At 46.3% G+C, this 12,328-nt stretch overlaps 1 protein-coding gene across 2 annotated transcripts in view; it reads left to right on the top strand.

The window, feature by feature from the left end:
* The window catches only part of P4HA3 (prolyl 4-hydroxylase subunit alpha 3), a 356,959-nt gene extending 345,726 nt beyond the window's left edge, over nt 1-11,233 (top strand). For both annotated transcript variants that reach the window (XM_069640141.1, XM_069640140.1), the window contains exons 12-13: nt 3,151-3,247; nt 10,417-11,233. In XM_069640141.1, coding sequence (XP_069496242.1) covers nt 3,151-3,247; nt 10,417-10,487 — 168 coding nt within the window. In that variant the 3' untranslated portion in view covers nt 10,488-11,233. The remainder of the gene's footprint in view (nt 1-3,150; nt 3,248-10,416) is intronic.
* The last annotated feature ends 1,095 nt before the right edge of the window (nt 11,234-12,328 follow it).

Here is a 12,328-nt window from a genome sequence, read left to right as displayed (position 1 = left end):
AAAAACACACCTGTTTGACTTGGGCTACGCCCCTCTTCACCTCCTGGTATAGACTCTCCCTTCTGATACTGGCTTTTTGTTTTTTTGTTGTATCTGTTTTGTGAGCACATTGAGGCCCACGGGTGTACGGCGCTATATAAGAACATAATAGATAGATAGATGGAGTCCGCCTACCCTCCCATGCCTAGATAAATCTGAGCACACGGATTGAAGGTTCCTAAATTTCAGAAGAGCCAAAATAGAGGAGAAACATTACTTGTTTTGTGGTACCTCTTGGAATCCTGCATATCCAAAGGGATCTAGGTGCAACCTGCAGTCACAAGTTCGAATCCCTTCATCCCTTTGAAGTCAATAGATTTTAGTACTATTACTTTGAATAATAAGGAGATCGAATATTATAGAGCTTGGAAGCAGAATGAGTATGGCATGAACCACTTATAAAAGAAATGTGATATGATTTATTAAATATTAAATAATGTAGAAAATAAAAGGCTAGAGTTTGCTTTGTGTACCTTAAGGGCAGTGGTAGAAGTGTACCGAAAAAAGTAGTGAAACTGTGGTCTTGGTAGGGGGGGTAGGCGGAAGCATTGTTATGTTATGTTATTGGTTCTTGTAAAGCGCACGGTCGCTGAAAGGCATCATGGCGCTGGGAGAGAGGGAGACAGCCGCATGATAATTAGAATAGGAACGTTTTGACCCGTCTTCTAAACTCCAGATAATTAGGAGTTTTCTTTATGATAAGTGGGAGATTATTCCACAGAACTGCTGCAGCAATAGAGAAGGCCCGGCCGCCAACCCGGTCTCTGTTGTACTTTTGAACAACCAGTTGTTCGGAGGTGGCTGAGCGCAGATGATGAGTGGAACAGTAACGCTTGAACTTAGCTTGAAGATATTCTTCACCCTGACCATGAATGGCCCGGTGTACAATGCACAAGGTCTTAAATTCAATCCTTTGAGCCACAGGGAGCCAATGCAGGTTCCGTAATACGGGGGAGATGTGTGCTCCAAAAGGGGAGCCTGTGGCTACCTTTGCAACCAAATATTGCAACCGCTACAGCCGTTTAATCAGGCCCTTGGGTTGGGCCAGATACAGAGAGTTGCAATAATCTATACGTGATAAAACCATAGCGGCAACCACGGAAGGGTGTAGCGAGGCCAGAATCAGAGGTAATACTCTTCTCAAAGTTTTCTACTGAAAATGACTAGCCGACAGACCGCAGAGACTTGTTGGTCCATAGACAAGGATGTGGATAAAACCACACCAACGTTTTTCACTTTCTTAACTGGAATCGGTAAAGGCCCCAGGAAGGAAGGCCAGAAAGAGGACACCCAGAGTGTATTATCGGTGGGATAGCCCACCAGCATCACCTCAGTCTTGTCCCCATTCAGTTTGAGCCCATTGTGGTTCATCCAATCTCCAACCACAGTCAGGCACCCCCGCAGGCGCAACCACTACTCAGCCTGATCCAGGTCTAATCTGATCAGTATCTGGGTGTCGTCGGCATAGGAGTAGCACCTGACGCCAAAGGAGCGGATGAGACACACAAGGGCCCATATATAGATATTAAACAGAATAGGCGACACGGAGGAGCCTTTTGGCACTCCACAGCTGAGGTGACAAGGAACAGAAAGAAAAGGAGGCATCGAGAGGGTCTGAGTATGATATGCAAGGAACAAACTGAACCAGGCGAGTACTTGCCCAGATATGCCAAACTGGGAGAGACAAGATAGCAGGATGGAGTGGTCGACAGTGTCAAATGCCGCTGATCTAACAAAATCAGGGCACCTACTCCACCTGCATCCACCAGTCTGGTCATATCATCCAAGATGGCGACCAAGACACTCTCCGTGCCATGACCAGGACAGAACCCAGACTGAACGGGGTCCAGGAAATTAGAAGATTCTAGAAAGGTAGATAGAAGGGGAGTCACCAGTGATTCTAAAAGTTTAGCCAAAGAAGGGAGGAGCGAGATAGGCCGGATGTTGGATAGAATAGTAGGGTCCAAAGTAGGCTTTTTCAGAAGGGGGATCACCCTGGCAGACTTGAACTCCCGAGGGCAGATCCTGTTTGAAAGGAAATGTTGATCGCTTTGTTCATTTCTGGGGCATTTCCATAGACTAAGTGACTAGTAACTAAGGCTCCTCTTACAACTTTACACTTGCAAAAGGGCATGAACGGGCAAATCCCTTGTAAAGAAAACAGAAATAAATATAAGTAGTGGAACACCATGCTCGACCGTTCCCACTCACTTCGATCACTGCTTAAGGGAGAAACAAACTATCCAAAACGTTAAGGTCTGCTGTACGGAAGACTGGTTTCGATAACAGCGTTGGCTCGAGTGCCCCCTCTGCAATGCCTAGAGTTCAGTGCCTGCACACTGAGCCTTTCATGGATCGCCTAGTTAAGAGGAGGGTATGGAATTACCTACTTTATGATTGCTACAAATGCTACATGTCTTGCATGTTTAAACCCGTTCGTATTAATGTGTACTCTACATGTTGCATTTATTTTGGTTTTCTACCTTATATCTGTCAGAAGGTAGATGCTGCAATTATTTGATGTATATATTTAAAAACGCCTACAAATGTTAAAATAATGCATGCAGGTGTCTCTGAAGCCACTTTATTTGCACTTTGTGCACTTCATAAGCGGGTTCAGGTCCATAGCAAATGGTCGAATAACCAGTTCGCTTCTGGTCAGTAAGGGAGGGTTCGCATTGGACTGTATTACAGAACCTTTGTGCCAGTGCAAAAATGCATTCAGACAAGATTTTCATGACTGCCCTTTTTGTAATACAGGCCAACTTGCTTCTTTCACTCATCTAAAAAACATGCTCGGGTGTGTGATGCCATCCTGTGGCATCTGATTATTCATACAAAGAGCCAGTTCCACAAAGATTGTGCTTGAATGCTTCAGCAGATGAAGCATCCTCTTGGTGGGCTGGAGCCCTTACTTACCCTAGCCCTACTTTGGGGGTGGGGGTGGAGAGGAGGGTTGTTTGAAGGCCCATTTCCCGTAATCCTCTGTTGCTTTTTGATTACCCATAGTCCTTTGCTGCAGGAGAGCCCCCTTCAGAGCTCTACTGTTCCTTGACTTTGCACTAGTGCTGTAGTAACTTTGACCATTGCTCTACTCTCCCCTGCTTGCAGAATGCGGCCCTGTTCTGGTGGAACCTTCGCAGGAATGGAGAGGGCGATGGAGACACGCTTCATGCCGGCTGCCCCGTGCTTATTGGAGACAAATGGGGTGAGGCTCCTGGACATTGTTATGTGGGCGTTGTGACGAAACACGAGTCGTGAGGCGGGTTTGCAGATATGGTTTCAACAATGGTGGAGTTTTGGCAGGATGAAGGAGAAAGCGATTTAATATAGCAGTACTTTGATATTGTAGCAATGTTTTCTTTCAAGTCAGTGGGCGTGCCTCTATCTGGAAACCTATCCCAGACTTCGGTTCCTCCCCTCTTCTCTAATGGAATGGCCTGGGTATGACTCTGAGTTGCCAAGAGGGTATTTCTATAGATACAAAGAAAAACCGACAGTCTTTCAGCCGGGAGTATGGTATTAGGAAACAAAAGTCTTTGGGGTACCAATGATACAAGTTTTCATACTTTCAACAGAAAAGTCTCTTAACATTTCCTGCGCCTACTCCTGTTTTCAATCACATTCTCTAAGTCCGCGATAGCTTTGGTGGAAAGAGAGCTCAGGTGCTTCAGTAGCCACTGGGTCTGGCAATCTCTCTGGGAAGCCTCTGGGTGTTCTTCTTGCCACCCGTCCCTGGGATCTGATACCAATGTAAGGCAGAATCCCAGAAGCAAGTCCAGTCCTTGGATCACCAAAGGTGGACCGGCCCTGGTTTGTCGACTGCTGAGAGAGTGGGTGGACTGGAGGTATCAAGGGTTCTTTCCCTGTGTCTTGAAAACTAGGCTCCCTCATGGTCCTAGACTAACAACCCGTCCACCTTTCCTGTCCTTCTTCCTGGCTGCCCCGATGTGACCTCACACCTACAGGGACTTTTCACTCCTCAATTGACGTCCTGTTTATTTTCTGTCTCCTCAAGAAGTTCCTTAATTCTTTGCCACATGCTCATATCTCCTCTTACCAATCAGACACATTCCTTTTGCACTGAGTGTCTGTCTCCCTTTCTCCAAACCTGTTCCTCTGTTCTACAACACCTCAGGTTTGCTTTCTTCCTTCCACTTCTCAGCTCCTCCATTCAACACTTCCTCCCCTGATCTTACTCTCTCCTCCATCTCTTATACGTCTCCTATCACCATCGTCCACTTCACCCCGAGTCTTTGCTATTCCAAATTCAGCTCTCTCCAGCCGTCTACAAGCACATTGAGTTGAAAGGATAGGCCTGCGATCTGTAACCCCTTTGCAATGGGGTCCCTTCAGTGTGCAAGATGCCCAGTCACAGCCTCCCGTATGCACCGTGGTTGCTGTTGTGTTGACCACCACCTAGCATGGGTTTGTGATCCTTCTGTGAAACATCCACTATCCACACAATCATTGCCACTATCGGCTTTGGCTGCCTAGCTGAAGGACAGTTTGGAATGTTACTTCTATACATCTGTCCTGTTTCTGAGAGGGCTGCTGTCCTCTCTGACTCATCCAATTGGCAACACTCTGGGCTACAATTACTACTAGCAGCTTGGGGTTGGCCTCCTTGCCAGCAAGATGCTGAAACATATCCATAAACTAAGAGTGTGAAATGCGCTCAAGAATGATGGCGTAATATGGAGAATGAGATGTATAGACTTTGTTCCCACAAATCCTCCCATTCAAACTCCTCGTTCAGTAACCTTGTGTTCTCCAACGTATACTCTCATTCTTTCCAGAATTCTGAAAGCCTCCCAGATACTGGGCAGTCGTTTTCCCAGTTTAGCACATCTGCCTTCATGGTGACTAAGGCACTTTCTGTAATGGCCTCAATCTGCTTCATCTTTCCAGTCTCTTGAAGTTCTGCACTGAGACTCTGAAGGGTTTATTCATGGAAATAAATCCTGCTGCAAATCGGTCAATGGATCCCACCTCTGCCACCAGATGTTAGTGGGAATCTCCTAACCTTGTGTTCAGTCTTCCTTAACCGAGTCGTCTAGAGGTGGCAGTGGGCAAGAAATCAAGGCCAACTCGTAAGAAAGGGCAGTGAGGTGGAGGAAAATACAAGTGCACACAATATTTACTTTGAGTCTAGGGATGTCCACTGTATCAATGGAGTGATCAACAGATGACCACAAAACCTACCTGACGTTCTCTAATTGATTTATAATTGTGACGACAGGGGTTGGGGGTTGGCTTAACCAGCAGTTATGGGGTTAGAAAAGGTATAATAATCTATCAGGCACCCAACCAGGTCCTCATGCATTTAATGCCTCAGTCATTTCCTCTCTGAATCCCCTGCCATTTCCCATGCAGATTAAAGCGTCACTTGCAGTCTCTGGGATTTTATAGTGTCCCTAACCTTTCTTTCTTGACTCTGTGGCCTTCTTGACCGCTGCATGGGTGTACAGGTTCTCGCATTGGTCCTCCTCGACTCCTCTACTGGGTTTCACCACCGGATAATCCAATGGATGGAAGAGCTCAGACGTCCGACACAGAATATACAGTTGGACTCCAGAGCACTTCAGTCTTTCCTCTCTTTGTTTGTTCTCAAAGGCACCCTCTCAATATAGGGCTGTACTAGAGGTCCCCTCCCCTAGATTATTAACACAAGCTTAGCTGTGGCACTTGACCCGCCCCCATTCAACCAGGGTAGGGGCATCCTCCTGTCACAGGTCTTAAAGGTCTCGGACTCCCTTTGTTTTTGTTTTTCTTTTCCTTTTCTTTCAAAACATACTGCCCTGCTTTCTACTTAAAGTCTTTTCCACCCCCACTCCTGTTGTTTGTCTGTTTCCTCCATCGCTCTGCCTCTCCTTCTAGCCACATGTTCTCCTCCCTCTGTTCGCTGATAATCCTGGTCCACCTTCTCTGTGTTATTGCTCTGTCTAGTTCCCCTCCTCCTTTTATCCTGCCTCACTCTACCTAATATGCTCTGCTTGGCAATGCTTCCTTGGCTCTGACCTCTGAGTCCTTTTATCGCTGCCACTCACAATGCCCGCTTTCCAACTGGCTCCTAACACTTTCTCTATACCCCCCTTACCGTCTGGCAGGCTCTCTTTTTTATGTACTCTAGCGTGGTATGCAATTGGCCTTGTAAGTGTGAGATGTTCGGACAGGTGTGTGCGGCTCTAGCGCGTACTTGATGAGACGTTGTGTGAGGTTTCATCAGGGTAAAAGACAGGTCAACCATGTCAGGGAAAATCAAAACTACTCAGGGCTTTAAGCCAGAAATGTAGGCTGAGATTTCTTGTTACACATCACCCCTTCTGGAAACAGCATAACCACAGAATAGTTTGCAGGTGTTTGGGGATTCCATTCCTATGACACTTAGCAGTTTAATATTCAGTCCGCCCACTCTGATCCAAACGTTGGCATGGCAGGAGTAATGGCAGTGGCCAGAACCGCTATTCCCGTAGCACCATAATGCCTACAACCAACAATGAGACAATAATATAGACATTGATGGGTCACCTTGGCCAGTAGCAGCCCTCCAGCCCCGATTAAGAGGCCCAAGCACAGCAGGGGCCTTGAACAGGTGCTGAGTGGCAACATTACCCGCTGGGAAGGCCCACTGAGGAATGGATAATCGCAATTATCACCAGCCGTGAGCTAAGGCAGGGTTAGAAATGTCAAGTTGCAAGCTACTAGCCACCCATACAAAGTCACTTGTCACCTCAATTCTAAACATGCAGACAGCACACCATTGCTTACTCGCCAACAGTCAATTACATAGCTCTCAACCATTTGTGCTGCAAAGGCGGGTGAAATCGCCCGTTTCTGTTTTTGGCGGGTGAGACGCCCATTGGAATGAATGGGCGTGCAGGAGGCTTGGCGGGTGATTCAGCCATTTACAAGGCGGGTGACACCCGCCAAAAGCGTGTGAGTTGAGAGCTATTCAATTATCACTAGGTAATGGCTAGTCGTGAGTACAAATGTTGTGCCCTGAGCTAAGGGAATATTATTATATTATAATTGTTCTTTTATAACATGTGTTATACCAGCGAGTGGTTTCTAAGTCCAGGATTGGGATTCAAACCTGTGTTGCTCTGCGTTATCTTGCTTCCAAGACAAATGCGTTGCCTCTGAGCTATCCTTTCACCCCCAAAAAAGTAAAATAATTGTAAAAGAAAATATGAAGATGGGACCTATCCCAAATCCATATCATCTTGGCAAAAACCAAACGGTGCAAGGGTACCACCTTCATACTAATTTTTATATTTATGGGAGATCAGCAACATTTGAATGCATGTTATTTCAATGGCATCACTCATGGGCATCCAGTTAGAGAGCACCGATGACATTGAAGTGAGGGCAGAAGGGAGTGGTATTGGTAGTCTTCTGGAGGGAGGAAAGCAAACCATAATACTGGATTTGGCTCATGGCCTCCCTTAACGCAGTTTCCTTTCATGTACAGAGGCTCAACTCCTCATAGAAATTATTTACTTAACTGTCTGAGCCAGAGACCAATATTGTTCTCTTTCAGGAGAACCATTTACTTAGGACAGATGAACACGGATTGAGATCAGGGGTTGACTCGGAAACAAAAGTAGCCATGGAAATGATTTCCAAAGTGGCCCATACTGTGTGCGCAAGCCCAAGCCCTCAGGCTAGGACTTAAGAGTGCAGTGTGCATGGGAGACAGGTGAAGAGGCCTACCGTGACATCTCCAGAGTTTCAATTAGGCCAGCCCATCCCTGCTTGAGATCCAGACTGGCACACTTCAGGTAAGGGAAGCCAGCAGGTCACAACTTAAAATCCTGTAGCAGGGATGACCTAGCTTGCCATCTTTCAACCATTACATCTCTCTCATCAGACTACAATCATGAAAGCCCTTCACAAGAGGTTGCATCAAACCACAGACATGTTCTCGCCCTCAGCAACACAACTGGAAAGGAAATGGCACCTATCTAAAACACACCAATACTGTCTTGCCTGCCACCATCTACAGAAGAGGCTACAAATGCCCCATAGATTGAGGGAAACAGACCTATTATTGCCAGTAGAGAAGACAAACAAGACTAAAGAAAATGATTTGCCCTTCCAACCTATGCAAGTCGAAACCTCCCATTCTGGATACCTCAGAAAAGGTATCTGGTCATTGCATCGAATTCTTAGTATTGACAGACCAATGCATCTAAAAAAATAGCATCGAAAGAAATGCATCGAATGCATGTTTTTGGAAGGTAAAGGGTTTCTTTTTATTTTAATGGGTTTTAAAGGGTACAAAAACGGGTGTTGGGTAGACTCCTCATTAAAAAAGTACATTAAAAAAATACATTTGATTCACTTTTTTTCGATGCATTTTTGTAGATGGATTGATCTGTCGATGCTATGGATGACGATGGAATAACTAGGAACCCTCAGAACATGGTTGGAACGTTTCAAATATGCAATACTTACATAAAAGAACCTCGACATCCCAACTATTTCTCGCAGACGATCGCTGACCTCAAGCAGAAAGCATCAAACAGGTCACATATCGTATTTGTTCTCTACCCGAAGCTGCGTATCTTGAATGACGTATCTTGAATGACCACCCAATAGTCATCAAGAAGGAACCAAATTCAAAGACATTACAGCAACTAGTGGAGAAATCTATCCTCAGCAACCAGCTGCCAAATATCCTCATTATTCCCCTCCACCCACTTTCTCAACTACTGCCCCCTCTGGGGCCAGGAGACATTCTCCCTGGAAGCCAGCCACTAGGTGTTATGTTTATGTTAAACCATATTTGTACCGCGCACTATCACCACCGTAGTGGTCCGCTGGCGCTCTGGCGGATCTGAAAAGGAAAGGGGATGGGGTGGGCGTGATTTAGTTGTACTGAGTGGGAAAAATTGCAGGAGAGCAGTCATGTGCCGTTGGCAGCTCCAGTTCGGTTGGCACCGTTCGCTGAGCTTGGGTGTGCTTTTCGTTTGGTAGCCGCCATGTTCTGTTGTTGTGCAAGGCTGTGTGATTTGTTTTGTTGTTGCTGTGTAGTGAAGTTTGTGCGGTTTGCTGTGGTTTAGAGGTGTGGTTGTGTTTGGTTAGAGATTTATCCCGCTTTACTTACTCTACTGACCTTCTGCGCTTTGAAGTGATTGTATATTTGCATTCAGCGCTTGTACAAAAACAAAGCACTACCTACAAACCAAAACAGGCAGGCGAGAAATATCTCATTTGAGGATGGACACACAGCTTGTTCGAGTAGTTTGTTTATCCACCCATTGACTGCCCATGGCCATGGAAATCCCAGTGGCCATTCTTGCCCACTACTTGCCCCTCCTCGGCCAAAAAAACATCCTCCTGGATCTCTTTCAGCTTGCACTATAAACGTCTGCTTCATAGGGTCTGTCACTTTATTTCTGAACCGTTTTTGCACAGTTAATAGCTTACTTTCAGCTACGATGATAGATTATTTTTAACGTGCTTAATACCCAGAGGTTTCTAAGCACAGACCCGGGGATCGAACCTGTGTTGCTCTGTCTCGTCTCGCTTCCAAGGGGAGCACGTTGCCCCTGAGCTATCCTCCCGAGACATGGCATTTATAACGCGCCTTTACACAAGTGTTTCTAGCTATGAATGTGTTAATGGACTGGTGTGATAAAAAAAATGTCTTAACCAACGCTACATTTCATTAAAGTCTTGTTAAAAAGCATTGGCAAGGCCAGAAGTTTTGACTTGTTCATAGGTGTTTGATAGACATTTGCCAAGTGCTGTCATCCCATGCCCAGGTAGTCAATTTCAAGTTGTTAGTACCATTATGGCAGTGCACAGCAAATACCAATGCCATAACTACAATCAAAACAAAACTATTGGCTTTGCCAGTGCTTATATTTAGCCATTCAAACGTCGCCCTAATGCTTGTGTTCTAAACATTGATGTAAAAAGGATGTTTTCACAATTTCCCCCGATCCATATGACCTCGAGGTTTGAACCAGTGCAAGAAAAATGTAGCAAAATGATTTAGTATGTGATGTTGTATGAGCAAAAGGCAGTTTGTTTTTGCAGAAAACCCCGTCTAAAAAATTGAGTGTGCTGCTTTTTTGCCCCTGTGCAGAAATATTTCGTAAAATGGATTTGGAGCAAAACCTGTTTAGTTTACTTCGTTCACTAATATTCAGGCAGCAAAGTGAATTTGCTTAATTTGCAGCCGTTGAAACTAGGTAAAAGGCCCCTCTTTCGTCTGTTCCATTGAGATGTGTGCGCCCAGCTGGTATTTGAACTGTCACCCTTTGAGCTTGCGCAGTTTTTACAGTCGATTGCTAAGCCAAAACCCGTTGCCTCAGAGTATATAAAACACAATAAAACCTTGTTCACAACTTTATGCCTTTGCAGTGGCCAACAAATGGATTCACGAGCACGGGCAGGAGTTCCGCAGGCAGTGCAGCACCAGCCCCAAAGACTGAAGGCGGGAGCAGTTGGCCTCCCAGAAGCGGAACTGTCAGTGGAGCGGCGCGGGGCCTGGGGAGCAGCCGGAAGACAAGGAGGGGGGCACCTGTAAGGATGCAGCAGAGACTCTAAGGCGGCTCACGAGGTCTGCTGGGCTACCAAGGCAGGAGTGTGGGAAAGGGGCTGCCGACCTCTCCATTAATAAATATAAGGAGAACGGACTAAAAGGAGGAACACACGTTTTAGGGTAGGAACAATGTCGAAAACAGTCTACAGAAGGCTGAAGCAACTGCAGCTGAACAGGAAAACACCAACACATCACGAGTCTGGCGGTAACCCTTAAATGCGTCGGTAGCACTATTACCGCCGCATTTAAGGGTCTGCCAGATCATGGCTTTGGCGGATTTCCCAACAGCTCTGAGCTAGGGGGAAATCCGCCGGCGGTAATAGCGCAAATTTTCCCCATTGGGCCCAATGGGGAATGAGGAATTCCCAAATGGGCCCAATGGAGAATAGGCAATAACCCTTCCGCCAAACCCGTGATCCGGCAATAATAGCGCCGGGGGGTTTTGTTGGTAGGGCTATTAGCGCCGGCGCTACTAGTGCCGGCGTTACCGCCCAACTCGTGATGAGGCCATCAAAGGTGCTGAAAGCAAATTAAGTTTATTTTTATACGTGGGGGGTGGTATGACGTCATATCAACCAATTAAATTTGTGATGGTGTGCACATTCAAACCTCAATTAAAAAAAATTATGAAATGTATCCTATGCTTCGCATTACAGTGGTGCTTCCTCATGCAGTATACATGTGTTAGGTTTCCCGGATTTACCATGTACTTTCGGAAATTAAAAGTTGCTAATAAGTTGCTGCAAGCCCAAGACAAAGATGAATGCTTGCTTAACATTGGCCAGGCACTTTTCAAGCAATTGGAATGTTTGAACAACAGGTCCTAAGCAGGGATGAGCATTTATTTTCAATAAGCAGTTGATTTAGTCTCAAAAGATTGAGTACACTGCTTAGAAAATGTTCAAGGACTATTTTTTTTAAAAACTAATTTACATTTGTTGTGCCATTTGCATGCTTCGGAAGGAGTTAGTAAGTTCTTAGCTAAGGCATTTTTGAGCAGTTTGCTTGCTTTGTCAATATTTAAGAAGTGCCTTTCATTTTGACTTGGATGGCTTTAGCGTGATCCTGGTGGTGGAAGCAATTGGCTGCAGTGCATGTGTTTTGGTGCATACTCTGGGCACCCTTATGTCGCCCACGGGCATGGTGGTCCTTTGTAAAGATTCTATGGTCTGTCGAGTGGTATGATCTGTGCAGAGGCCTGGCTGGGGGTTATTTATTAGGTACCCCTCCTTGACTAACTGTGGGGTGCATTGTGAGTGAGCAGGAATCTTTGGGTTGCACAAGGAGGCCGGGGCATAGTAGTGTGCCCATCAAGCGTCTAGGGGGTCGCAGCCTTTATGATGGCATGCTTCTCCCCCTGGCCCAGGAAGCCTTTTGGGGTCGGGCCCCCAGGTCGTGGTCAGAGAGCAGAAGGGCTGAGAGGAGGAAAGCAGCTGCCCTAAAGAGGGTTGCGCTCTGTATGCACACCGAAGAGTAGTCGGCAGGACTGATTATGGATTGAATGTTGGCGACTTGGTGTGCCTTGACTGTTTTAGGGGAAGAAGCCACAGGAGGCCCATATGGGACTTGGGTGGGGTTGCAGCTCCAGTCAGAGCAAGGCCTTTACCCCACTTTGGCATCCGGGGGCAGTAAGGGCAGGTTCGGATTGGGGTGTACCACCTGATGTAAGCAGGACAAGTGGAGGAGTGGGGGGGGGGTACAGGAGGCCCTCAGGTGCTGCACTCCCAAAGG

Source organism: Ambystoma mexicanum, chromosome 7q (assembly GCF_040938575.1).
Source record: "Ambystoma mexicanum isolate Mex_15411 chromosome 7q, UKY_AmexF1_1, whole genome shotgun sequence".
Classification (NCBI taxonomy): Eukaryota; Metazoa; Chordata; class Amphibia; order Caudata; family Ambystomatidae; genus Ambystoma; species Ambystoma mexicanum.
The sequence above is the reverse complement of the archived record's forward strand: the minus strand, read 5'-3'. Positions and strand labels throughout refer to the sequence as shown.